This window comes from Phyllostomus discolor, chromosome 1, assembly GCF_004126475.2.
Source record: "Phyllostomus discolor isolate MPI-MPIP mPhyDis1 chromosome 1, mPhyDis1.pri.v3, whole genome shotgun sequence".
Lineage (NCBI taxonomy): Eukaryota > Metazoa > Chordata > Mammalia > Chiroptera > Phyllostomidae > Phyllostomus > Phyllostomus discolor.
Window position 1 is genome coordinate 197698579 of NC_040903.2, and position 27159 is coordinate 197725737.

Here is a 27159-nt window from a genome sequence, read left to right on the forward strand (position 1 = left end):
TATTTCTCCTTTAAAGAATCTAACTTAGAGGCCTTACCCATAATAAGGATTATCACCAGAAATAATTTTTATATCTATATCTGTCTATAAGGTAGGGCAAGCCTCCAATTACCACATCTGCCTTCCATTCCTGCAGATGATGTTTGTCCCCTCTGAAGTCCCAAGGTGCCTTCCTTAGGTCAGAATGTCACATGTACCCTATTTTCCCTTTTTGTCTCTGAACTTCTCATGTATATGGGGTCTCTGCCTCTACCATATATGTGGGGTTCTCATACTTATATGATCAAATTTGGTTATTTTCTCTTGTTAATGTCTCATGTCAATTTGATGGTTAGACCAGCTGAAGGAACCTAGAAGGGTAGAGGAAAACTTAGTCCCCCACACCGAGCATTTGGGGGATCTCTTCGTCTCCTGGCCTTCTCCTGGGGAGAATGGCTGGCACCCCATAATATGCACTGAAGAAGAATACTCGGGGAAGATATGGTGTCAGAAAGGCACCTGGCCCTGCTGCTTAATGATTTTCCCCAAGTCATCACTTGCTCCTGTGTCCTCAGGTGTTGAATGGTTGAATACTGCTGCTGCTTACTTTATGGGTTGTTGGAGGAATTGTTTGACCTTTGACAGTTATTGCTACTCAGGTATTTGATGTGTTGGTTCAGTCTCTCGGTGAATTTTTTGAAGGCAGAGATTATATACATTGTATTTTCCGTTATAAACCATTAACACCTGATCCCCTGTAGACTGTTTTCTCATCTGTCCAATGAAGACAATGCAGCTTATCCTGCTTCCCACACAAGGTTCTTATGCCCTTCACATGAGCTAATAATGGTGAAGGTCCTCTGTGCATTGCAAATACAATGGGAGCGATCAGAATAATTACTACTCTTAGTAGTGGTGCTTTGCATTTACGTAATAACTTACGCATTTAAAAAAGGATAAATGTTTTTTCGCTGTCCCAGAGGAGCAGCCTTAGCGAAATGTAATGCCTGGAGTTTTCTCCCAGAAGTCAAGCGAGGCAGGTTTACGAAATATTCAACTTGGAGAGTGGCACAGAGAATTCAGAAATCGTTCCGCGACCCTTTAAATACTAGGACGGAAGGGCCGAGCCATCGTCAGGGACGCCACGGGGCGGCTAGGTTTCCAGGAAGTGACGTCGAGCGACCGCGGTGATGGAGGACTTGCTGGACCTAGGCGAGGAGCGGCGCCGTGGCCCGGCCAGCTCCGTGAGGACCGACGCGGGGCCGGGTTGGGGCCGGAATTTGGAGGGTGGGGAGGAGCGACTCCGCTGGCCCAGGCTTCCCCGCGAGGCCTCAGTGCGGCTGTCCCTAGCGGCCGGAGCGCGCGGCCCGCGTCGCTCTGCAGGGCCGCGGGAGAGGAGGCGGTGGCTTCATCCGCCCCGCCCCCGGGGCAACGTGGGGCTCAGCTCCCGGGTGTTCCTCATTTCAAATTTTCAAAAAGTGGAAAACTGCCTCGGCGCCCGCCGGCCTCTGGGACCAGTGGGAAATTACCCCGCTTTTCATTGCTTTCTGACACCCCTAGTGCGAACTCCTCCGGAAAGGGCAATTCTGAGGGTGACTGGAGGGACTCGGCCCGGGTCCCACCTGCACCCATTCTAGAGCTTTCCCGTCTGATTTTCAGGCCGCAAGGTCACATAAATAACGCACTGTTTTAGGCTTGGAAGGCAAGCTTTCAGGCAGCCGGGGCGGGGTGGGGGTGTGTGGGGGAGGGGCTTGTGTGCCCGCCACCGCAGGGGGAGGAGGGCTTTGCCGCAGTTTTTCTGGCGGAGAACCTGAAGACTCAGGTTTACAACGTGGAGTGGCCCAGTGTTGGGGCGTAGAGGTCAGATGTAGTATAAAGCCCTTGCGAGGGTTAAAAAAAAGTGAACCTCTGGGAACCTTGGTTTCCTTATCTCCAGGATGATGTTGATACCTATTTTAAGGAGTTGCAGTGAAGATGAAATGGGTAATGTACGGAAGAGCAATTAACACCGTGCCTGGCATAGGCTAAGTTATTAGAAGACGTTAGCTGCCGCTGTTCTGCTGCTGTGATTTGCCCAACGTTATGGAGTCAGCAATAAACCAAGCTAGATCCCAGACTCAAGTTCGGTGATTTTTGTTTTCTTTTGACTCCATCACACCCCATCAAGGCTTTTTACCTCTAATTGCCAAGATCACATTCATGTAAAGGTTGAGCCACAGGACAGATCTTTAGTTTACACTGTGGAATCTCTCTGTTTTTTGTTTGTTTGTTTGTTTGCTTGTTTTTGTTTTTGAAATGCTCCATAACAAAGATGTCCTCCAAGGTACTGAATGAAAGCACCTCTCTGTGGGAGATCTGAAGGACGGGAGCAAATTGTTGTAGGATGAAGCAGGTTGCTTGACTGACCAAGGAGAATATTAGGTCACAGGCCCTTCTGATACATGAACTTGTTTAGGACCTCAGCATATGGATGTAGTTCTTCATTCATCCTGTCAACAAATATTTATTGAGCCTCTACTGTATATCAGGCATTATCCTAGGTGCTGGCGATATAGCAGTAAATACAACAAAGCCCCTGCCACGCCCCCCCCCCATCCCATGGGGCTTATGTTCCAGTGGAGCGAGATGGACAATACATAGACTATAGATTTAAAATATATCAAATCAGGCAGTGAAGTCGTTTTTCTACCCATCATACCTGTGGACTTATTCAGGGTCTTCAAAAAGTTTAAAACTTTAATTATGAGAGATACCTTCTATAAATAGAATTTAGAGGCAAGAGCATTGAATTTTGTTTTAGCACAACGACTGCATTGGTATGCTACGTTTAGGTGTCCTGCTGTTGTCAGTGGAAAAGGGTAGCTACAAGTAAAGGGGTGGAATTGTCTGCCTTGGGAAAAAAACGAGCTGCTGCCCTGGCTGGTGTAGCTCAGTAGATTGAGCACCATCCTGTGAACCAAAGAGTTGCCGGTTTGATTCCCAGTCAGTGCACATGCCTGGGTTGCAGGCCAGGTCCCCACTGCGGGGTCACACAAGAGGCAACCACACATGGATGTTTCTCTCCCTATCTTTCTCTCTCCCTTCCCCTCTCTAAAATAAATAAATATGATTTAAGAAATGAGCTGCTTATTATCAGAGAGATTGTTTCCCTCATACCTGAAACCTAAGTGATTGATTAAAATTTGAAATGAAAACACTCCATAAGGGATTTTATGCAGCTCCCATGTAACCACTCTCAATTTATGGGTGCAGTCAGTTCTTAGACCATCTTAAAACTGAAATTCCAGCATAGGATAGCGGAAAGAACTCAAGATTTTAAGACAAGAAGGTTTTGCTCCTTAGATTTATGTCTGCCACTTAATTGGCCTTCCTGGCCCTCAGTTGCCCCACTTGTAAAATGAAAGTCCTAGTCTCTGTTATTCTGAGAATCAAATGAAGCTATATCAAATCAGGTCTAACAGTATCCTGTTTATTTTTTGAAGTTAATAAATGAATAGATAAGTATTTTTAACACCCCTTGGTCTGCCTAAGTTTTGTCCATGTGCTGGGAAGCATTTGAGATATAGAGCCTGCAGATGGTTCATTTGATGACTCAGCATTTGAAGTGTTCTGATTTCCAAAGCTAATGTCTCAAAATTCTTGTAAAAGATTTCTTTTCTTGTCATAAATGGAAATCCAAATAGTGTGCTTGTTAAAGCAAGTGCTATCTATTTCTCTGGTGGCAGTTACCATGGAAATTAGGCATTCTTTCCAAAACCCCTTTTTTAAAATTTTCTTACTCTCATCTGAGGACATGCTTATTGACTTTAGAGAGAGGAGGAGGGATGGAGAGAGAAAGGGAGAGAGAGAGAGAGAGAGAGAGAGAGAAAGAGAGAGAAATATCAATTGGTTGCTTCTCACAACCTAGGTATGTGCCTTGACTGGGAATAGAACCTGCAACCTTTTGGTTTATAGTACAGCAGTACAACCAACTGAGCCACACTGACCAGGGCATCCCCAAAACTCCCTTTTGATAACTCTTTCCATGTCAAGTTGCAGCTTTGAAATTAGGTCTTCCTAAAATCTTGCATAGGAACATGGGAGCCTTTACCACACTCTTCTTTGACTGTGGTATGAGGTCACTCCCTGTTCTAGAGCAACTTCTAGCTTTGTTGCTTTGGGTGGAAATGATCTATGGCAGTTAAACAAAAACCTTATGGTCGTTAACCCATGAATTTCCTAGTCTTCTACCAAATATTGGGTTAGCTAAAAAGTTAGTTTAGTTTTTTTCTGTATGATGGCTCTAGTAGATCTTAGTTATCTTCAACTTCATTTAAAACAACTTTGTTACATTGTATCATGACAGCTGTCATTATCAGTGTGCAATGAGAAAAAACTTATCAAAATTGGCAAATTTTTGTGCAGCTGTTGTAATATTGAAGATGGAAGAAGATACACAACATTTTCAGTGTACTATGCTTTATTATTTCAAGAAGGGTAACAATGCAACTGAAACTCAAGAAATTTGTGCAGGGTATGGAGAAGGTGCTGTGACTGCTCGAACATGCCAAAAGTGGGGGTTTGTGAAGTTTCTGGTACTGTTGATATTTTGGGCCAAATTCTTTGCTGTGTGGTCATTGTATGCATTGGAAGATGTTTAGCAGCACCCCTGGCCTCTACCCACTGGAAGCCAAAAGCAGGAAATACTCAAAATATCCAAATCAGTAGTTATTAGTGAAAATGAAAAATGTGTCTTGTTTTATGGAACAATAGAACTCACCTCAGTTGCTTTCAGGTTTGGGGCATTTCTAAGAATATTCAAATTACTCAAATCCCATCCTCCACCATGTATTCATAAATCCAGTTCTTGCCTACCATCCCAGAATTGTCCTCACAGTGGCTCAAAGATGTCTGGGTCAGCAGTGCCCCTCATTTCTCCTTTTAGGGCGCCAAGATGGGTCGCCGAGCTCAACAGGAGTCAGCTCAAGCCGAGAATCACCTAAGTGGCAAGAATTCTTCGACTCTGACCAGAGAGGTGGGTACTAAAGAATCTGAGGAAATGCTAAAAGTGAGCGATTCCTTAATGAGCAAAGACTCGGTATTTTGTATTTCTTCTCGTGAATGTCAGCATTCCTGTCTTGATTTGGGAATTCTCTTCCTTGACATTTGTCCTGTTAGCTAGAGCTGAAAAAGAAACGTTTTGTCTTTGATGCCAGAGTAGTTTCTGTGCATTGCTTTATATTCTCAGGGAAGAACTTTCTGAAGTTAGCTGAGAAAGAGACTGGGAAGTTTCAAAAGCTAATCGAAATCCACGTTTTTATTTCTGCTGAATAAGGCCAGCGAGGCACGCTGGTGACAGAAAGTTACGTTACACAACTGGACGTTGGCTTTCACCGCCGACCTGCGCCTTCTGCAGCTTTCGGGCAGGAAGGGGATCAGTACTGGCCTTACTTTCCTGGAAACTTTTCCCCTGAGTGGCCTGGAATTATGGGAATTGATCCAGCCTCTTTGAGGAGGGTGGGTAATCCCAATGAGCAATACTTTTAATGCCAGGGTACTATTTTCGGCAGTTTAGTCAGAGCCTCTCTTCACCCTCCTCCGTCCGTTTGGAAAAACTGTGCCCTTTTCAAGAGTTAGCTTTAGGCTAACCCCTGTGTCAGCTCTTCTCGGGGCTGACGTGGGGCTCTGTCCTCTCGATTCCCACAGTACCCATTCTAGAACATCTCCCAGGCTCTGCTAATTTTCACTCTCTCCGGCCACCACTGGACAGTGAGTTCTCAGATTGCAGGAGGCGTGGCTTCTCAGCCGCCCAGTGTGTGGGCCCATAGAAGGTTTAGAGTAGATGAGGGGCTGTCACTGAGGAGCCTCTGGGCCAGGAAGGCTCGTGAGCACAGCGTGCAGGGGACAAGGTACAGGCACACTTCACTTACGTATCACGTATATAGGAATGGCCTTCATTTTTATAGGAAGTAAGTTTTTCTTCATTTCTTCAAGTGCTCCTCATGGCCCTTCCAATGTATTTTCATTTCCTTACTTACTGTAGAAATGCGGGTAGAGGGAATCATTTTTGCAGTCTAAGATACCAACCACGCCAGTGCAGAAACGCTGGCAGCAGACCCATGGCCTCGTTGCCTGCAGATGGTAGGGAGAGAGTGAGTGGGGATTTCGGGAACTGGAGGCCCCCTGTCCCTTCTAGAGGGGTAACCGCCACACAGCCAGAGCCGACCGGTGCTGTGGGAACACAGGCCCAGTATTGCCAACTCCTCTGATGCCGCGGGAGATGCTGGCAGTCTAAAGTTTTATGTGAAAGCAACACATTTTAGAGGTTAGCAATTACAAGAGTTAAATTGACGTATGGCCTAGATTAGGCCCTCACATACTGAGGGTCGTCAGTATGTCACTTTGGCCATAGCACCTCCGTTAGAGGGCTTATTACATTGTGTTGTGACAGGTTACGTGTCTGGCTCTCTCACTAGATGTGAGCTTCTGGAAGGCAGGGCTTGGGTCTTACCATTCATCGTACACCTTTGTTTATCCCAGCGCCCGGCACAGAACAGACACGCGTGGCACTGCAGAGGATGAAGGGGCGGGGTGCATAGTGTGTGATGGGCGCTCTTAGAAGCTGAATGGTGCTATCACTAGGTGAAGGGCGGCTCCGTAGTGCAACACCGGAGGTGCAGTTCAGGGGATGGGATGGTGGTGCAATGTAGGAAGAGAGTGAAAGAAGTACCAGCCCCAACCCTGGATGTCAAGCAGCGCGAACTGCAGTAGCACACGTCTTTAAAGAGAAAATGGGCAAGCAGGTGACTGGGTTCATGGAAATTTCTTCTTGGCCTCTGGCTACTTGAGACTGTGGTTCTAGGAGGAGCCATTTCAGCAGCAGAGCATTTATTTATTCAACAAATATTTAGTGAAGCTTACTGTGTGCAGGAGCCATTTTAAGGGTTGGCATATCTCCGTGAACGGAAGAGACATGATTCCCTGCCACGATGGAACTTCCATTCTTGTTGTCATTGGCAGTTAGGAAGACTGACGGCAAGTGTGCTTCGTGTGGAGGGCGCTGTAACCTGTACGGTGGGGTGAGTGAGCCCGTGTCGGGCCAGGATGCCCCGGAATGACTGGTGATGGCCTCGGAGCCCTGTGCGGCCCTCACACCCAATCAGCTCCTCGGCTGGAGGAGTGAGCGCCGTGCATCCGCCCACCCGCTTTCCTCGGCTTCCAGGCGGGAGGCAGCCCTGGGAGCACATAGCTCTAAAGCCACAGACTGATGGACCTTTTAGGGTTTCATCCTTCCTTGGGATACCTCCTTATTTCCTCAGAGACATCTTCCTTTTTTTTTTTCCACTCTGGGCATCAGCATTTTTCTGGGAGAAATGATGAACTCATTCTCTTCTTCACCTGATTTGTTCATCTGACAGTGAAATGCCAGTGAGGATTCCAGGGTTCCTTCTCTCCCTGGGTTAGTTGAGGCTTAAAGCAGCACGGGCAGCTCCCCGCCCCACCCCCGGGGCCAGATGCTCACTGTGCTGTGTGGGACATTTTGGCTGTTTCTTGCTAAAATTAGATCCCAAGATTTGTGTGTGTGCCCATTTACATTCCGAGCGTATGACTTGATATATTTATTTTTGTTCTCTTGCTGACTATATTCTAGGATGAAGCTATTCATGAAAACGTAAATAGGGTACCTAGGAGCTGTCAGACATAGTGGAGTTACTTTAGATTTAAGTAGGGATTAGCTCAGGCAGTTATTTTAGAGTGAGGTGGTGGAGTTGGAAGCTCTGGTGAAGGAAGCAGAGACGGGGTCTGCTGGGACAGACGGAACGCAGGACTTGGCCTCAGAAGCCCAGGGACTGTGACACTCTGTTAGTTAATTGCTTGGATCTTGAACTGGTCCACTCATCTCTCCAGCCCTTCATTTTATTGTCTGTCAAATGGTGGTAACAATACTGTTAGGTCTGTGTGGGGATTAAGTGAAATGTGCATTTAAAATCATGTCAGTAACCTGAAAAGCACGGGCGCAGACGGCCATTCATGCAGTCAGCTAGAGGGTAGGTGAGTGTCCGCACAGCGCTCTGCTGTCTTTAGCACAGGGCAGCACAGAAGGAGGGCGTGAGCCTGGGTCTCTTTTGGAGCCGACTTGGAAGGCTCTTCAGGGCTGCTCCTCCTCCTCTCTCCATCGGCTGACCAGTAGGGGTCCAAAGCAGTTTCTGTGCTTTCTGGGTGGGCAGTGGGGGTCATGGGGTCGCACCGGTGGGTCCTCCAGGCCCGGGCCGAAATCCTGGCTCTGTCACATATTAGTTCTGTGATGCCGACCAAGCTTGTTACTTAACCTCTCTAAGTCTCAGCTTTCTCACTGGTAAAACGGGATGTTAATATTCCATACTCCACAGGGGTGGCTAGCAAGAAAGGATGAGGTAATAGACGTGAAGCCCTTAACGCAGTCTGACACGCGAATGCACAGTATACTGCTCACCATCGTTTCCCTAGAGCTCGGGTGTGTTTTTTCAGTTTGCCGTGACCCTGTCTGCTGAGGTCGAACACTGGTGGTCTTCAGCCTGAATTTAGTGTGCAGTGATGTCTTATTTGATCTGGGCAGTTTACTTATTTTTTTAGTTACTCGATTGCTGTCATTAAAAATTAGGAAACTTTGTGTGAAAATCCAGATTTTGGGCTTCTCTTTGAGACCAGATGTTGTGGCACAGTAGGAATGCTGGGCCGGCGCTCCCACGTGGCGGCCGTTGGCTGGAGCTGGTAACAGCGCTCACGTACATGCTGTCCGCCTGCTCCGGTGCGCCACTGCCTGCTTGGGTACACCTGGTCGGGCTGACTCACGTTTGATCCGCCGGCTTCCGTTTCCACTTGCGTTTCAAACTCCTGCCCTTCTAGGATGGATTGACTTTCAGGTGTCCTGGCGTGTCTGTGAATGTTGAATTTGGCTTTTTTTGGCCACCTGTCACAATGCAGGCTCGGGTCACTGGGCACGTATTTTAGTCAGTATTTTGGGTTGGCGTTACAGGTATCGAGAGTTTTCCTGGAAGATGGTTCTGTGATGAGTGTCCCTTGTCTACAGCGTATAACTTTCTCTGTGGAAACCAGCTCTGAGAGTTGAACTGGATTTCCGTGCTTGAACTCACACCTCCCATCAATTTAAATGACGCTGCTCTTCCATACCACTCCTTCAAGCAAATACTCGACATTTCTACCACAAAGTTATACTATCATACACTGAGGTTGGAGAAAAGTAATCTTGGGTATGACTTTTCCAGCGCTGGCCTCTTTTGGGTGAGCCATTTCTCCCTTGGGTCTAGGCTTCTTCGTGACTTCGCTTTTCTTTTGCAGATTGTCTTTTTAATAATAATAATAACGATTTTAGCTGACATTGGAACAGCGGCTGCCTCTCTGTTCCTTACCCCCAGTACCCTGTCTGAGCACAAAGCTCGTGAGGTAGGCACTGTTGTTATCTGATTTTGGCTAAAGACACCGAGACTCCAAGATGCTGGGTGACTTGTCCAGAGTCATGTAGCTAATCTCCGACTCCCGTGTCTCCGGCACTGGCCAGGTGCTTAACCGCCACCTAACCTCTCCTACCTCCCAGCTAGGTCGATGCAGAGACCTCCCTGTAGAGAAAGGCTTTTGGAGGCAGAAGGAGGAGAGATTTGGGGTTATTCTCTCTCTCGGAACCCTTTTGGAGAGGGAGTCATTTCTCCCTTGATCACCCTTATTCATCCACTTGTCTGGAGCAGTGTTTGAGTCACAGCTGTTCCCCTCCTCTCCCCCCATCCCTTCGGGGCTCCTCCAAGGGCTCAGAGCTGAAAGTGAGCCAGATTCTCTCGAAGGAATCTCAGAAATGCTGCTGGGCTCATGTTCCCAAATTAGGCCAGTTTCCTCATCCCCAGCGGCTCTGCTCAGCTGGGGCTCCCTTGGCGCCCGGCGTTACGTGTCCCGCCCTCCGCCCGTCCCCTGCCTGGTCGGCCAGCCGGGCAGTTATTTTCAGCCCAATAGGGTTATCTGCTGACCCTTTTTGGTGACATTTTTCTTCTTTCTCACAAAAATAACTTTCCTGATTGGTCACATTTTTCAGCCTTTTTCGTAGCCCTCTCCAGTGCGCTGGATTGAGTGATGCCTCTGATAACGTGGTGGAAGAGGGATGCAGGGAATTCGGCGTGGACTGTTTGTGAGGAATGTGTCCTCCACACTTCGTATTTATGTCATGCTTCGCGTGCTTCGGTTTTGAACTCTCCCTTGGGGTGGACACATGTGCATCACTGACCCGCCCCTGGGGTCCGCCACTGTGTGGGAGGGAATGTCATCCCCAGGGCAGAGCCTGCAATCCGAAATAGCATCTCAAGATTCTTCCCCAGCACTGGCTCCGGCTCTTTCATTGGCCCCGTACCACTTGCTTCCCACAGCCCAGGCCTCGTTTTACTGTCTGTGCGGTCGAGGTTCGCTCTGGCTGGCTCCCTCCGAGTCCCAGGGTGAACGGCAGTGCTGGAGGAGCGCTTTAGGGCGCTCTCCCTCACCTGTGGGGAGGGTTACATGAGAAACACATGCAGTGAGTTTAGGGCAGTGCACCATTAAGTTAGCTGTTGTTATTATCCACACACCCTGAGAAGGAGAATAGCCGATCATTTTGCCTTGAACCCCAGCTCTGCCAATCACCAGGTGCTTGCCCTGGGCAACTTACTTAACTACGCTAAGCCTGTTTCCTCTTCTGTGGACGGGAGGTGGTGGTTGTAGCTCTCTCATAGGGTTGCTGGAGGATTAAATAAGAGAATGTGTAAAGCTGTTAGGACAGTGCCTACCACATGCTAACTATTATTATTATTGATGTCACATGAGAATTAGAAAGTATTATCAATTTATCGTCAAATGCAGTTCTGTTCAAGATATAGAGATACTCGTTTTTACAAAAAAGATTAATTATTTTGTAATTGATTTGAGATACAGAGAGAGACAGAAACATCAATTTGTTGTTCCACTTGTTTACGACCCATCGGTTGGTTCTGTGTGTGCCTTGACCGGGGATGGGACCTACCACCTTCGTGCAAGGGCCGATGCTCCAGCCAACTGGCCACCAGGCCAGGGCCAGAGATATTCTTACTTCATGAAACTAACTGGGTCCTGGGGCAAAGAATCATTTGGTTGAGGACTCTTTCTGGTGAGAATCCTTTGTGCTACTTGACACCCATTCTATGTGTCTCCTCTAACAGCTCTCTGCTGGGGCTGTGGACCAGTTATTTATTTGCCAGTGCCATTCCATGGTTTTTTTTAAAACCTCTGTTTAGAGGTTGGCAGTCTTCCCAGGGAATGATCCTTAGTTGTTGACTTACATCATTTTGCTGTCCTGTGGGCACATGGGTAGAAACTGAGGAGGACGGGAGTGACCTTGGTGACCTCTGTGACCTTGCAGTAGAAGGTAACATTCATTCATTCATTCATTCATTCACTCACTCAACTCATTCACTTATGAAACTTGATTGATAGCTTTCCACGTGCCAGGCATTGTGCTTGGAGCTGGCAGTGCCGTGGCAGACCAGATGTGCTCCCTGCCCTCTGAGAACCTTGACCCGGGGGCTGCAGAGGAGTGAGTTCCAGGCGGTGGGGGGGCAGTGAATGGAGAAAGAGATGGGATTGCCTCTGTTGAGCCCCTTTTACTCTTGGGGACATCTGGAAAGAAGTCATATTTGAGACCGGAAGGATGAGTAGAGGTCAGCTAAGGGGTGAGGAGGGGAGGGTGTTCCAAGCAGAGGGACTCGAGTGTGCCAAGCTCTGGAGGCGAGGGAGAGAGCGCAGCATGCAGAGCTGTAGTGGAGCACCAGCTGCACAGGTGGCCGAGAGCAGTCTCAGTGACCTCGGTGAGCGGCAACATGGCTTTCAAGTACTCACAGAGCAGCCGCTTTGCCTGTGTTGACAAATGAACCGTATGAGGCCAACATTTCTTACATGACACCGAAATGATTGGTAATATTATGAGGGTTAGACTGTGACCTTCAGCGTTTTTCTAGCTTTGTTTTTCATCGATCCATCTTCAGTGCACCCGTCACACTTCTCTGTGCGTGTGTGCGTGTGTGTGCTGGTCAAGAATGTACTTGAGATGTGCTCACTGCTGAGGCTTGGCGTTCTTCTGGCTCATCCTTTATAAGGAGGTGCTTAGTAGACCAGAGTTCGTACTTAACTTATGTCCTAAAAATTCTTAATTTCCTTTGGGGATAGTCTCTCTCTCACTCATCTGTGTGTAAGTATAGAAGCCCTAGGAGATAGGACTTAGAAAATGTCTTTTGATTCCTCAAAGTAAGACACTTAAGTCACCCAGATGCTACTGATTACAAGTAAATGTTAGATGTTTAATAAAAATGCCCGTAAACTAATCAATGATGCCAGCAGTTAGTGCTTGACTCATTACTCTTGCATTGCCTCAAGAAACATGAGAACCCCCCCCCCCCCCGCCCCACCCCAGCAGATTTCTAGGCATCCTTAATTTGCATGAAAAGAACACACATGTGATTAACAACCACAGGTCCTATCTGCTTCGGGCCCATTCGAAATGGAATGGGTCAGGTTCCGTTGTAATACTGGAATTTGGCTTGACTCCCGCCTGGAGTAAGTAGACTCTTAGCTTATGTTCGGAAACCTTGTTTTTTGGTATGTGAACATTTTCATGGTAATGATACTTTTGTTGTAATTGACATATTCAGACAAAGTTCCCAGAGCAAAGACATCTCAGAGCCGTGGATGGCTGTCAATAGCATTCTGTTAGGAGAAAAAGTTGAAAATTAGACGACTGGTTTAAGCCACTACTCACCCACCCAGACAGCCCCCGGTGCTCAATACCTGGTCTTTCCTTTCATATGCCCTCCCTCCTGCAGCTTCGCTGGAAGGGTCTTGTAAAAATGTGCATCATTCATTTCACACTCGAAAGAAACCCTTGATAGATGCTCTTGGCCCTTAGGGTAAAAAAGTCCCAAATTTTCACTTTGACCCGGTGTGGCAGGTGAGAGTTCTACCACGGAACCACCCATGCACCCGCTCACTTTGACCCTCTGCAGTCTGGGCCTTGCTACACCTGCAGCCTCATTGCCCACCTGCTTTGGCTGTTGCAGTTGCAGGGAGTCTAGTTTCTGCTTTGCCTCACCGTTCCGTACCTGTTCTGGTTCCTTAAAATACTGTCCATAGAAGAGAATAGCATAGTTCCCTAGGATGGTCACCTTCACTCTTTACTGGGCTGACCCCTGCTTTTTTCTTTGGGCTCAGTGTGAATATCACTCCTATCCAGCGAGAATATTCTCGTTTAAATTAGCTCCCCTTGCCCTCACTGGTGTGGCTCACTGGTTTGGGTATCATCCTGCAAACTGAAAGGTCGTCGGTTTGATTCCCAGTCAGGGCACATGCCTGGGTTGTGGGCCAGGTCCCCAGTGGCGGACGCGTGAGAGTCAACCACACGTTGATATTTCTCTTCCTCTCTTTCTTCCTCCCTTCCCCTCTCTCTAAAAATAAATAAATAAAATCTTTGAATAAAAAATTAGCTCCTCTTATTATCCTCTCTTGTAGCTTTTTAATTTATTTCTAATCCTTCTGTCACCCCAACCACAGATTGTAACTATGTTTGTGTAGTTATTTAGGTCCATCTCCGTCTAGGAGTGCCTGCTCTTCCCCCTGGCACTTTGTAGGTCCTTAGTAAGTACCCATTCAATGAATGAGGAACAGGTGTGGGGCTGATGTGTCCAGTTTAGGGGTAGATGAGTTTGAGGCGCCTGTGAGACCACCAGCTGGAGATGTCCGGGAGGCTTTGACGTGGGGGACTCACGCTCCGGACCGGGCTCTGCGCTGGAGCTAGAGGTCAGGAAGCCATTGATACTGAGGGGTGAACGGAAGCCCAGCCCTTTAAGGAGAGTTTGTAGAGTAAGAAGAGAAGAGGCCTTAGCAGAATGTGAGGAACACCCATGTTTAAGGAACACACAGCCAAACGTAGCTCACAAGAGGAGACTGAGAAGGAGTGGCCAGAGCGGGGAGGGGAAAGCCAGGCACCGGTGGTGTCCAGAGCCAAGATGAAAGAGCATTTCACGGACCCTGGGGTCAGGGGTGTTTGATGCTGCTGAGAGGGTCCGGGATGGCAAGACGCCTTCTTTGGAGCAGGGTCTGTAGGATTCAGCAGTTGGGGGTCCTTGTTCTTTCAGGGTGGCAGTCAGAGAGGGGTCTCTGTGTGCCTGGTGCAGTGCCGCACACCCGGCAGGCTCTCGGTGAACGCTGCGGAGGAACTCGGTGACCATACTGTGACATGTATGCACTCCACACGGAGTGTGAAAGGCCTGTCCCTCCCAAATACCACTTTGCCCTTTCCTCTGCTACTGAGCCTTCTTCTGTGTCTTCCTTTTGCTTCCCTCCTTCTCTTTCTTCAGTGTCTCTCCTGGTTTTCACTCTTCACCAGTGATAACAGAGAACCCGATCCCCCATCCACCCACATATATTTCTGTTGACATATTTATAAGTAGAATTTTATTTATTCATTCACTCATTTATTCCTAAATTTAATACTCATTTTCTGGATTCAGAGCCCACCGTAGTAACCATCATGCCACAGGATCCCACTGTACACATTTTCCAACATAAAAATGAATAATATAACTCTAGACGAAAGAAATTATAATACATAAGTAGTATCAGAGAGTGGGAACACAGAAGGAGCAACTACCCCTGCCTGAGACTACCCCAGCCTGGGACTTAAGGAAAGCTTCCCGAAGGAAGGGACCCTTAAGGTGGGTTGAAATGAATGAGTAGGAGTTTGCTAATGAGTGGGACGATCATCGGGAAGATCAGCGGGAACAGCTGCTGCAGGGCCTGCCACTGTGCAGGGGCCCGGCCCGGCGTTTTTGGGGCACGGTGAACCATGTAGTGTACTGGGAACTGGCCTTGTGTTCCAAGTGGAGGACTCGGGGGCTACTTTGTATGTGATAGAGCACCCACAAAGGTTTTCAAGCAGGGGACTGCATTGTTGACTCGGTTGCCCAGGAAGGGAAGCCCGGCAGCTCCATGGAAGACGGGCTAGAGTGGGTGCAAGTGTCGTCAGGGAGACCGGGAGGAGGCCGCTGGGAGCAGAACTTCTGGGAGGTGATGCGGGCGAGAACTCCAGGCCTTCCCAGACCGGTTTTAGAGTTTCGGGCATTTACGTACCACTCACGTTAGTATTATGAACATTTTTATGTAAATCAACTCCCATTTTATACTTAAATACACTTATTTTTAACTAGACACTTTATCAAGGAAAGTATAATTTGTGATAGTAGTATTTTTCCTAATCCACACTACAATACACACATGGCTGTTTGTTCAGAAGGCACATCCATGCACCACCTCCAGTCACATGGCTTGCACCAGGAAGGCACGTGGACCTTCCTTTGGGCAACAATAAACTCAGCCTGGCAGAGAGGCGAGGAGGGGAGGCCGGTGTCCAGAGCCGTTCTGAGGGGAGATGGACAAGAGGTGGCGATAGATTGGCCGTTGAGGGGAGAGGGAAGGAGAGGGTGGCACTGACCTCGCACGTGCAGCTAAGAAGACTGAACAGGTAATGATTTTGAGACTGAGAATTGAAGAGTCAGGAGGTGGGGAGCAAGAAGAGATCGTTATTCCAGTTTCGGGCACATTGAATCGGAGCTGGCTTTAGCGTTTTCAAGGAGGTCTGTCAAGTAAGCAGCTGAGCTTAAGAGAGAAAGTTGGGGGCTAGTGATAGCAGATACGGGGGTCATCAGCGTATATTCTGGGGTCTCTAAGAAGATACACAGAAAGAACTGATTCCTTTGGGGGCACGCAGACCCTTGATGAGCTTCAGGTGCCAATGTGTGAGGGTTTTAAGCAGAGAGTAGATACCAGATTTGCATTTTAGAGAGAGCACTGTGGCAGTAATTGGTCAGGGGTGAATCCAGGTTCTGTGAGTCCTGAAACTTAAATAACTTAGAGGTCTTCTTCAAGAAAAATCATTCACATTTATGAATTTACAGTGAGATAGGGGAGTGAATACTTACTTATAGTGAGAAGAGAAATCACAGCTAAGTTACTAGAGCCTTGAATATTCAGGTGCCTTTCTTTGGAGGTCGTGCTAGGCACTGTACCAGAAATGCTTGCGTAGAAATGCCTCCTGATTGAGACCTAATCTCCCTTCCCTATCCAGGACTCTAACTCCCGGGGACCCTGCACCGTGAAGTACAGGTTGGAGGAAGGTGAGACCGGAAGCAGGGAGGTCAGGAGGACCCAGATGAGAGAAGGCAGAACACGAGCTTGTTAATAAGCCTTGCATTTTTGTGCATTTTCTCCAACGCCCTTCCGTAGGCTGGTTATTGACACGGTGGAGGCACGGTTGGCTTGACCCAAGTTTGGAAATCTCTTGGGGAAATGTAAAATGACAAGGAGGTGAGGCTCGCTGTGATGGACCTTGGAAGTGAGCTGGGTCAATAGGGAGGGAGGTACAAGGGAGGTGCAACCGAGAAGGAAGTTCTTGGGTAAGGAGGGGAGGAGGGGACTAAATATTTGAGAGAATAGAGCAGTTCCGGGTTATAACAAGTTTGACAAAGTAGCAAGGTCTCTGGTGTTTAAAGGGTCTGGGAACTCGGAGGCAAAGCATTAGATGAATTGTTCATGTGAACGTTGACTTAGAGCAATGGGACTAGTTGTGGGCCCCAGTTTCTCATCCGACTGGACCCAGGCAGTTGTTAGTGGCGGGGAGGAAGGAGGAGAGAGAGGTGAGGTAGCTGAGTGGTGTGAGCTCCGCAGGAAGCGCTCTGAGATAATTTGGACAAGTCATGGTCTGGGGGAGCTCCGAGAGGCGAGGCAGGGACATTATGCCGGGACCCTAGCTTGTGTGTGGGATTTTACAGACTGAGAAGCCTCCGTTCGAGAGAACTGCAAGAGAAATGAAGTTCGTGGGGGAGAGCCAGGCTCTGGAGAGTAAGGAGCTGGGAGGAGTACGCTGTGAATAGGGAACATCGATCTGCTTGGGACCCACGAGACTGTGGTCAGAAAGCCTCACTGAAATAATTAGCTAGGCTCGATTTCTTTGCATTGTGTAGCATGTCGATAATTACTGAGAAGGAGCAGAATGGTAGTAAAATATTCTTTTAATAATGATACTTTACAGGAAAGAATACTAACTAATGTTGAGTGTCATTGGTGATAGGCCGAAACATTTCTGGTCATGTGCCTTTACCCAGCGTAATAGAGAGTTATGTCACCGTGTTTAGCCACTTGCTCTTATGTTCCGTTTCAATCCCTCCATTGGCTTTTTGGTGTAGCTTTCGGTACTGATTTCTAGTGATCACCGTAGGAAGTGGAACATGCATTTCTGTCACCGGCTACATTGCATTAATATCACAATAGCTCACGTGAAGTGTAAGGTCTTGCAGCGGTGGAAGTGCCATTTGTCCCCTCACTCTCTGTGCCGGTGATGTTGTCTACTTTAAAGCTGCATGTGTTGTGCCCTGGCTGGCGTAGCTCAGTGGATTGAGCGCGGGCTGTCAACCAAAGCATCGCAGGTTCGATTCCCAGTCAGGGCACATGCCTGGGTTGTAGGCCACGGCCCCCAGCAACTGCACACTGATGTTTCTCTCTCTCTCTTTCTCCCTCCCTTCCCTCTCCAAAAATAAATAAATAAAATCTTTAAAAAATTTAAAAAAAACCCTGCACGTATTGGTGTTGTAAGCCTCAGGATACCGTTTGTCATTTCACTTCAAACAGTTGTCATTTAGAGAAATTAGAAAAAAGAGGTAGTCTCTTACATTTGCTCACATGTCCACCATTTCTGTTGTTCTTCGTTCTGTCCTGTGGGCCCAGGTATCCGTCTGCGGTCCTTTCTCCTTAGCCTGAGTCGCTGTTCTCAGCATTCCTCGTAGTGTGGTTTTGCCAGGAAAACTTCTCCCTTTCTTAACCCGAAACTTTTTACTTCACCCTCATTTTCGAAGGATGTTGTCTATTGATAGAGAATCCTGGATTAAGAATTTTTTTATTTCAGCACTTTCAGAATTGTTTTTCCTCTGTCCTCTGGCCTTTATTGTTTTTAATGATTGTTCTGGGTATAAATCTTTTCTTTCTCTTGCTGCTTTAAAGATTTCCTTTGTACCTTTTTCGGTTTTTAACCGTTTGACTGTGACGTGCCTGCCTCTGATTATCGTCGTATTGGTTCTGTGTGGGGTTCGCTGAAGTTCGCAGACTCGGAAGTCAGTGTTTCTCACCACCCTGGGGAGACTTTAGGCATGGTTTCTTCGGATGTCTTGCCTGCTCACCTCTTTCTCTCCTTGTTCGCGGGACTCCAACGGCGTATATGTTAAACTGCTCGATACTGTCCCGCTGGCTTGTCCTGTGGTTTTTGTCCCTGAAGCCTTGTTGACTTTTTCCCCTGTAGTATCTTTTTGTTCTTCAAATTGGATACTTTCTTTTGAGCTGTCTTTAAGTTCACTGATTATGTCTTCTGGTGTCTTCAAACTGAACTTTTTGTTTCAGATTTTAAATTTTAAATTAAAATGTTACATTTCCATTTGTTTTTATCTCATTTTTTCTCTTTTACATATCTTCTGTTTCTTTAGGTGCCCCGTTTAATTCATTATGAACACATTTTCTTTTGAATCCTTGAATATATTTATAGTAGTTACTTTAAAACCCTTGTCTGTTAATTCCAATATCTGGGTTATCTTGGTGTCAGTTTATTTTTTGTGTGTATTTTCTTTTGACAAGGGGTCACATTTTCCTGTTTCTTCACAGGTCTAGTAATTTTGTTTATTTTTTTATAGAAGACATTGTGGATAATACATTGTATAAGTCTGGGTTGTAGTACTGCCTTTTAAAAGTGTTGATTTTTTTAAAAATTTAATCTTTATTGTGTTTTTTTCCTTTACCATTTAGTCCCCTTATATCCCCCCACACCCCTGCCCCACCAGAAATCACCACACTGTTGTCCAAGAGTTCTTTTTTCTTTTTGTTCCATTCCTCCACCCCCTAACCTCCCCCCACCCCCACTAGCTGTCATTTGTTCTCCATCTATGAGTCTGTCTCTGTTTTCCTTGTTAGTTCAGTTTGTTCGTTGGATTCCACATATGAGTGAAACCATATGGTACTTGTCTTTCTCCAACCGGCTTATTTCACTTAGCATAATGTCCTCCAGGCCCATCCATACTGTCGCAAAGGGTAAAATTTTCTCCTTTTTTATGGCTGAGTAGAATTCCATTGTGTAAATGTCCCATAGTCATTTTATCCACTCATCTGCTGATGGACACTTGGGCTGCTTCCGTATCTTGGTGACGGTGAATAATGCTGCAATGAGCAAAGAGGTACTTATGTTCTTTCTAATTAGTATTTTGGGTTCCTTTGTGTATATTCCCAGAAGTGGGATTGCTGGGTCAAAAGGCAGATGCATTTTTAATTTGGGGGGCATGCAGTTTAGTTATTTGTAGATGACATTGAATTTATGAACAATTGGGTTTAGCTTCTGTTAGGTCAGGCCTGTTTCGGTTGGCCCTTAGTCCGAGAGCAGCTCCAACAGCCCAGAGCACGGCCTTCACTCCTGAGGTGTGGCTCTGCTGGGGTGTCAGTAAAACCCAGGCGTGCACCGAGCACCTCTGACCTGGTGAACTCCAACCCCAGTCACTGTTTCCCTTGCAGTGAGCAGCAGCTGAAATCTCATCTCTGTTTATTGTTTTTGTCTTTTTTTGCCCTTCAGTGTGGCTTTTCACTGGGTTTCTTGGAGTCCCCTCTGTGTGTGTGCAGTTCGGGTGTTAACTGAAGGATTTGGGGGGAGTTCGCATGCAGAGCTGGAGTTCCCTCTGTTCTAGGGTTGCTCCCTCTCTATTCCTAGGGACTCTGGCAACTCCCAAACTGGTCATCAAACCAACAGAACTGCAGCTTTCTGCTTGAGTTCTAGCTGCTCAGTGGCTGCCTAGACTGGAGATTGCCCTCAAGAGGAAAACCCATTTAAAAATGGATTTCTACCCAATGCAATTCTTTTCTTTCAAGGATCAAATTCCTTCCTGTTTCGGCCTCCTTTTGTTTGCCCTCCAGTACCTTCAAGTAGCTGTTTTATCTGTTTTGTCCAGAGTCTCTCATTGTTATTGTGTGGAGGCTGGTTGAATGCAAACTGCTCCTCCATTGCTGGATCCAGAACCTGTCCATTGCTTTCGGACCGTTTCAGAACACACTGGTTTTCTTTCCCAGGTGGCACTGCAGAAACAGGCCGTGCCGATCTTCTCTTGGAATAACGGACGGAGGCCTTCAGGTACATTATCTATCGAGAGAGAAGGTGTGCCGACCCCAGCGGTGCACTCGGCAGTGACGCCGGGACGTGTGGGCGTGTGAGAGGCCTTGAGACCGGGTGCCGGCACAGGATTGAGTGCTTATCCCTCAGGCGCCATGCTGAGCGCTTACAACCTGGAAAGGCCTCTGGCATCGGTGAGGCTGCAGTGTCCTCTGCAAGGGCAGGGAGTGTCCCTGGAGGGCCTCCACCGAGGAGGAAGGTGACCAGTTAGGTGGCCATACTCACGGCATGCCTCTCGTGCCAGACTGTTGACACCTGGGAGCAGCAGAGCGGCCTTCGGCCTTCCTTGTTTGGAAAAGGGTGGGGAGAGAGTCTGAAAAATCAACCTTGGGCTTGGACTGTAAGCTGCAAAAGAGAGCATAGTGTCTTCTAACACCAGTCGATGACGAAGCTCTTACCAAAATGAAAAGCCAAGAACAATGCAGTGAGTTTTTCATTAACTAAATGTATTCGATTTAAAAGACCAATTTTTTTTCTAATTGTTTTGTAGCCACCACAAATGAGAACAGAGAATGCCCTGTACAAAACAACACAATAAAGGTTCAAGATCAAGGTGTTCCTTCAGTGTAGGCTGAAGACTCGCTCTCTGGCCTTTGGAAAGTAGGCGGCAGCCCTTGCGTTTGGGTGGGTCATGGGGGTGTGTGGCACGTCCATGCTTTACACCAGATTTGAACAGGGGGACGGCCTCTTGGCCCAGGTGGAAGTAGAGGAAGTGTTTGGTACATGGTCACGTGACTCCCGAAGTTTCTCCCACCATGCAATGCCAGCCCCTTCCTAATGTGGGCCACCACGTCCTTCTCTCTGTCATGAGTCCCTGGCGTCTGAGTAGCACATTCCACCCGAGCCCTGTTGCATCTCCTGCGGCACAGCGGCATTTTTGATCACCGCCTTTCGGTCACACATGGTTACCGTGGAGGCGGGGACTGGCCAGCGGCAACGGTCTCCTGGGGAGGGGCCGGCACTGCCTAAAGGACCAGCCTTTACACTGGTTTCTGTCCTTCCTAATTTGGTTGGACTGGAGAAGTCCCTTCTTTAATGAAATGGTGATGAGAGGAAATGATGGTTTTTAAAAAACATCCTTAACAAAATTGAAAACTGTTAACTTTGCTACCAACCACATCTGACTTCCCACAAACAAAATTTGTTGAAATACAGTTCATGAAATCTAGAAATATGGGAAACACAGGATTTAAAAAAATTTTTTTTGATTAATTCACATCAGACAGCTATTGTGTTGGCTGTTGTCATTTTTTTTTAAAAAAAACCTTTTGTTTATTTACTTTTAGAGACAGGGGAAGGAAGGGAGCAAGAGAGGGAGAAAAACAGCAATGTGCAAGAGATTCACCCATTAGTTGCCCCTCTCACTCCCACAGGGGACCTGGGCCTGCAACCCAGGCATGTGCCCTGGCCAGGAATCAAACCAGCAATTTTTTAGTTTGCAGGCCAGTGCCCAATCTACTGAGCCGTCCCAGCCAGGGCAGAAACACAGTTTTAGCAGTTAAGACAAGTTTGAGGCTTACTGGGGTCACTCGAAATACTATCCGTGGGGTAGAGCGAAGTGTGTGCTAATTGGCCAGCCAGGATCCTGCTCTGTGCTTCGAGTGTCCCCTCTTGCTTGTGCCACAGAGGCAGCAAAGAGAAGGACTGCAGCCTGGCCGGTGTGGCTCAGTCGGCTGGAGTGTCATCTCACCACCAAAAGGTTGTGGGTCAAGGCACATCCCAGGCTGTGGGTCGGATTCCTGGTCGAGGTGTGTGCAAGAAGGCAACCAATTGATGTTTCTCTCATATCTTTCTCTCTCTCTCCCCCTTCTCTCTCTAAAAGCAGTGAACAAAAATGGCCTCGGGTGAGGCTAAAAAAAAAAAAAAGGACTGCAGTGAGCGCCCTGTGGTGTTTGCGGTCTCGCGGCAGTGAACAGAGTGGTGAACGGAGCCGGGCCTTCCTCTCTGGGTCTCCTCGGATGGGGGCCACGAGCGCATGCTTTCATACTGCTTTCGAACTCCCTGCAACTCCTTTTCCATCATCGCTCTTAAGGAGTCTTGCGAGAGATCGGGTTTCTTAAAGCATCAAGGCGACAGCTTGCTCCCCTGCTCTCCCCTTGCTCCGAGTTGCTCCAGTCTGGATTTGGTTGAGGTAGCAAGTCTAGACTGTGCTTATACAAAGTCACAGGTGCCAGGAGGGCTTGCTCCTTGGAGTGCTGGGAATTTACACTCTCAGCATTGTGCACACTTCTGGCTGCACACATGCTGGATGGGTTTTCACCAACTGAAAGGAGTTCCGAGAATGACAAAAACATACAGGTTTTGATTAATGATGAAAGTTGAAAGGAATGTTTATTTTGGCTGCACTGCAGGACGTATGGGGGAACAGGGCCTTTCTTTAAGTGTCTGGGAGGTATGGACCCAAGGAGAGGGGAGAGCTGATTTAGGATGACCCAATAGGGTGTGATTAAGATGAAGAGGTTGCCATCCAAGGGAGGAAAATCCAGGATGAATTTTAAGAATGATTTTTGGGGCAGAACTGTGTTCTCTTTGGAACAGCCTCTTCAACAGACTGCTGGCAGCCCTGCCCGTGAGTCATGTGAAGTGGGCAGTTTGACGACTGTGTACTGAGATATGGGATATGGGTGTTTTCGTTACAGGGTCTGTGGGAATATCTGGGGATTGTGACATCACCAGAGTCATCGCCAGACACTGTATTGTTCTGAGCATCATGTTGATTTCTCAGTGAGTAGCAGGGCTGCGGCTTCCTCTCCCTGGTTCGGGCCACTCTGAAGCATTTCTCTCTGGGGGAGCTGGCATAGGTGAGAGGTGGGTCCCTGGAACGAAACTTGTGCAGGGCAGTCGCCAATAAAAGGCCCTGCAATGTGTTCCTAACAAAACCTCCCCATTGTGTCAACCCTGGACATTAAAGACTTTTTTCCTCCAAAGCTTTTATTTTATTACTATTATTATTTCTGATGCATACTGTAGACACCACTGTTTTCATCATTTATTACATGTGGGCTGTATGCACGAGGTTGTCTCTAGTGTTTGCTGTAGACCCGTCAGGGACTCATGACCGCTCTCATTTCACCCTGGAGGAGAGAGGGTGCAGTGGAGACGTGAGTAGCTCAAGGCTGCCCAGCTGGAAGGTGGCAGTTCTCACCCAGGACTGTCCCTCCTTCCCCCTACCCTGACCTCTCTCCCCCGGCCCCCACCCCCCTCTTTAAAAGGAGAGCTTTCTCGCTTTACTTCTTTCTGGCAAACTCACTTCTCCCTTCCCAGTTCGCTCAATTACTCTTTAAAGTTACGGTGCTGTTGGTATCGGGAGTGTACCTTACTGCACGCAGTGAAGTCACAGCTACTTTCCAGGTACAGAGGTATATGCTGCGTGCAGCCTGACGATTTGGCACAGTGCTCAAGCTGTTCTAGTTCGTTTTGAGCATCACTTTTTAGTCCAGACTTTGCCCTTGACCCCTCTCTCTGCTTGCCTGGCTAGAGAGACGAGGATTAGACTAAGCCCCTTTCTGGTCTCCTAGCTTACTGAATATATCGTCAATGGATAATGTTATCAACATTTTGCTGTATTTACTTAAATGATACTTTAGAAAATATTTTAAAATGTGCATTTGTATTTTATATATAATTTTTTGCCAAATTACTTGAAAGCAGACATTATGCCATGTCACTTAAATGCTTCAGCATACTTGTATGTCTCTGACAAATAGGAACATTTGCCGAGACATCTATGTTTCCTCGCCTAATAATACTAACCATTCCTTCATATTATCTACTACCCGATCTGTAATTCGTTTTCCCCAGTTTCCAAAATGTCTTTTATAGCTATTTTTTTTCAAACCAGGATCCAATCAAGAACTACTTCCTTAAGTTCTCTCGTCTCTTTTAATTTAGAATAGTCCCCTCCCCCACCCCACACACCTTTTTAAAGGTATTGATTTTCCGAAGCGTTTGGGCCAGTTGTTCTACAGCGTTTGCCCCATGCTGCATTTGTCTGGTTGTTTCTGCCTCATCTCATTGACCTGATTTCCGGTCAGCCGGAAATCAGATCGGAAGGCTTGGCTAGATTTCCGGTTGAACGTTTGTGGCACGAGTGTTCCCTGGGCGGTGCTGGGTGCTGCAAGTGGCCGCGCATTAGGCCCTGCTGTCCACGCTGCTGGGTGTCATCACTGAGCTAGGGCAGCGCTGGAGAGCCCTGTTGAGGAATGTTTTCTCCTGTGCAACTGCCACGTAACATATGGGGTGATTTTTTTTTTTTTTGTCACCGTGAGAATGTCCAGTTCCCCATCAATCAATCTTTTACTAATGGCTTTAGCATCTACTGATGATCAGGCTTCTTTCTCATACTTAGAATAGACCTTTCATTTTGATACATCCATGTCAGCTTGAAAGCTATGCTTATGTGCAGGGGTTCTTAGCTGGTCCATTACCTCCCATGATCTTAAGTTCATTGGGGGGAAGCTCAGGTCTGTAATGAAGTAGTTGTCAGACCCGGGGCTGAGACAGGAGGAAGGGACCAGCAGTGAGGGAGCCGTGCGTGGCTGACAGGTGTGAGGAGTAAAAGCCCGTCCCTGTGCGTGCGCACGTGTTAAGTACAAGTCTCCTCTCTCGTCAAGCACGTGGGGACAGCTTTCTTGCATCTTCTTTCTGGGTGCTGGAGAAAGGAAGGGACGTTTGTTTTTAGCCAGGAATCAAGGCTCAAACACGGGAGCTGTTTCGCCCCTCGGAGCTGGAAGGTCAGTAGGTGTGAAGTTGGCTGTGGATCCTGCTTAACCAAGTGTCTTTTCTGCTGGACATTGACACGCGCGTTTGGGCCAGTGTTTGCAAACAGGTTGCGGTTTGGACTCGGGGCTGACGCGCGCTGTGGGGTCTCGCTAGGACTCGTGAGAGTGTGTGAGCAGCGTCCAAGCTCAAAAGGCTCCTTTTTTGGCACTGCAGCATCTTTTCTATTTTGGCATCTGAAGAATCTGGGGGAACCATATAAAGATCAGGAACAAGTCTGGCCCTCAAGGCTCCCTCTGACTTGGTAATTCCAGCTAGTTGAACCCTGGCCCATGTGGATGAGACCATATAAAGAGGCCGTTTCCTGAATTTCCCGCTCTCTGCCCGTCTCGGGGTCCTTTGTGCGGAGAGCTGGTATTTCAGGACCGCAGCCACCGGTCACGTGCTCCCCGCTCTTTCCTCACAGTCACGCCTGCCCCTGTTTATTTTTGGAGGGAGCACATTTTTGCTTCCCTTCAGGAGCTATGCGGGGTCCTGGCCCCTTCTGTCCGTCAGGCCGCAGACCCAGCAGACTGTGCTCATTTCCCACACTCGGGGACGACGGGACTCCCGCCTCCAGGAGAGAGCTCGCAGGGCGCGCTGCCTAGGGCCACCGTCCCGTGCCCGTTTCTGTCCCTCCTGGGGTCACACACTCTCAGACTCTCTCTCACTTTTACAAACAAGTTGGGGTAACGTTACCTGGCCGTAAATTGGCCAAAATTAGAGATTGTTTTCCCAGCAGATGTCTTGGGGTCGGGCATCTGAGTTCCACAAGCAGAGCAGTTTAAAGGACACACAGGGGTTTTTGAATTCCCGGGGCAGGCCTCCTCCTCTTCCTTCTGGGTTTTAGGATCATGTGAGCTCTGCTCTCTCGCACCCAGGTTTTCTCTTCTCTCCTCCTCCCCGACCCCGGGCAGCAAAGTCGTGACTCAGACAGCCTGGTGACGGCTTCCCAAGTGCTTAGGGAGGGTTCCCAAGTTGGTGTGCTTCATGAGGAAAGCGCCTGCCTGAAGATTTTCTTGTTTCAAGGATGACCAAGAGTAAATTCCCTTTCCTTGAAATCCCCAAGCCATCACGCAGAGAACTCAGAACACAGAGAACCCCGCCCCAGATGGAGGGATCTGTCAATTACAGCTTCTCACCACTGCGTGTGGCACTGGGGCTGTGCCATTTGCCCTGGAGAGGGCATCCAGGCCACCCCCAACCCCCGCCCTGCTTAAGTGCCTCAGCATCTGATCTGTTGCCACTTGGGGAGGGGGAAACACAGCACTTCCTCCCCAGCAAGGAGCAGCTTGGCCTAGGAGTGTGGCTAGTGTTTCACATCAACCTGGGAAGAGAACTATGGGGCGCTTTTGCAAACTCGGCTAACTAGGGAAGTAGATTTCATCGTTGAGGGAAAGCAGCCACGCGTTCAGGGGCTGGACTGTCCACGGAAAAGAACCCACCAGGCCTTTTACATTATATTGCTAAAGGCCGGTCATCCGCTTACCTTTTAAACAGATCATTTGCACCTAATTTCAAACTACTGCATTATGATCAAGTTACATCAGCTTCTACTTACTACCTGCGTTGTAAAGCGGTGTATGCTGAGGAGCTCCTGGTACCCACAAAGGGTTTTCCCAGGGACCCGTCCACTGTGATGATCAGTGAACAGCATTTGCTATAGGCTGTTCTACAACAATCGTTGCCTCTGGAATGCTTTCTTATCTCTGCTTATCTCTCCAATCCAGGGCAAGCCCCACTTTCCTCATAGAGCTGCTTTGACCTTTTCTTGTCCCAGCACTCCCCACGTTGGGACAAGTCTGTTCAGCCTTCAGTTGTGTGTTACGAGTTCATTCATGTTGTCGGCGCGTGCTGTTTTAGTGATGCCTTGGGAGAAAGTGGCCCAGTGCACACCACCAGCGGTGACCAGAAACCTGCAGGATTCTGTGGGACCTCCCCAGGTCGAGGGAGTTCTCAGTTTCACTTTTGGGCCCTGAAAGCAGCCTCTCCATGGAGGGGCTGTCAGTACCTCCATCCCTCATGCCTACCTCCTGCCTCCACAGCGGCCTCTTAAGCTTCAGATTCAGCCTGGTGTCCCGTCACCTGGGTTTCAGACAGAGCTGACACACCCTGAATTCTGCCTCCTCAGCCTCGTTGAACTTCAGCAACGTTTG

The 27159-nt window shown here is 48.0% G+C and overlaps 1 protein-coding gene and 1 pseudogene across 1 annotated transcript in view; one reads left to right on the forward strand and one right to left on the reverse strand.

The window, feature by feature from the left end:
- The first annotated feature begins 1123 nt into the window (after window positions 1–1123).
- The window catches only part of IFT43 (intraflagellar transport 43), a 74854-nt gene continuing 48818 nt past the window's right edge, over window positions 1124–27159 (forward strand). Inside the window, exons 1-2 of the mRNA XM_028507569.2 lie at window positions 1124–1223; window positions 4904–4993. Coding sequence (XP_028363370.1) covers window positions 1170–1223; window positions 4904–4993 — 144 coding nt within the window. The 5' untranslated portion in view covers window positions 1124–1169. The remainder of the gene's footprint in view (window positions 1224–4903; window positions 4994–27159) is intronic.
- LOC118497596 lies at window positions 20716–21479 on the reverse strand (annotated as a pseudogene).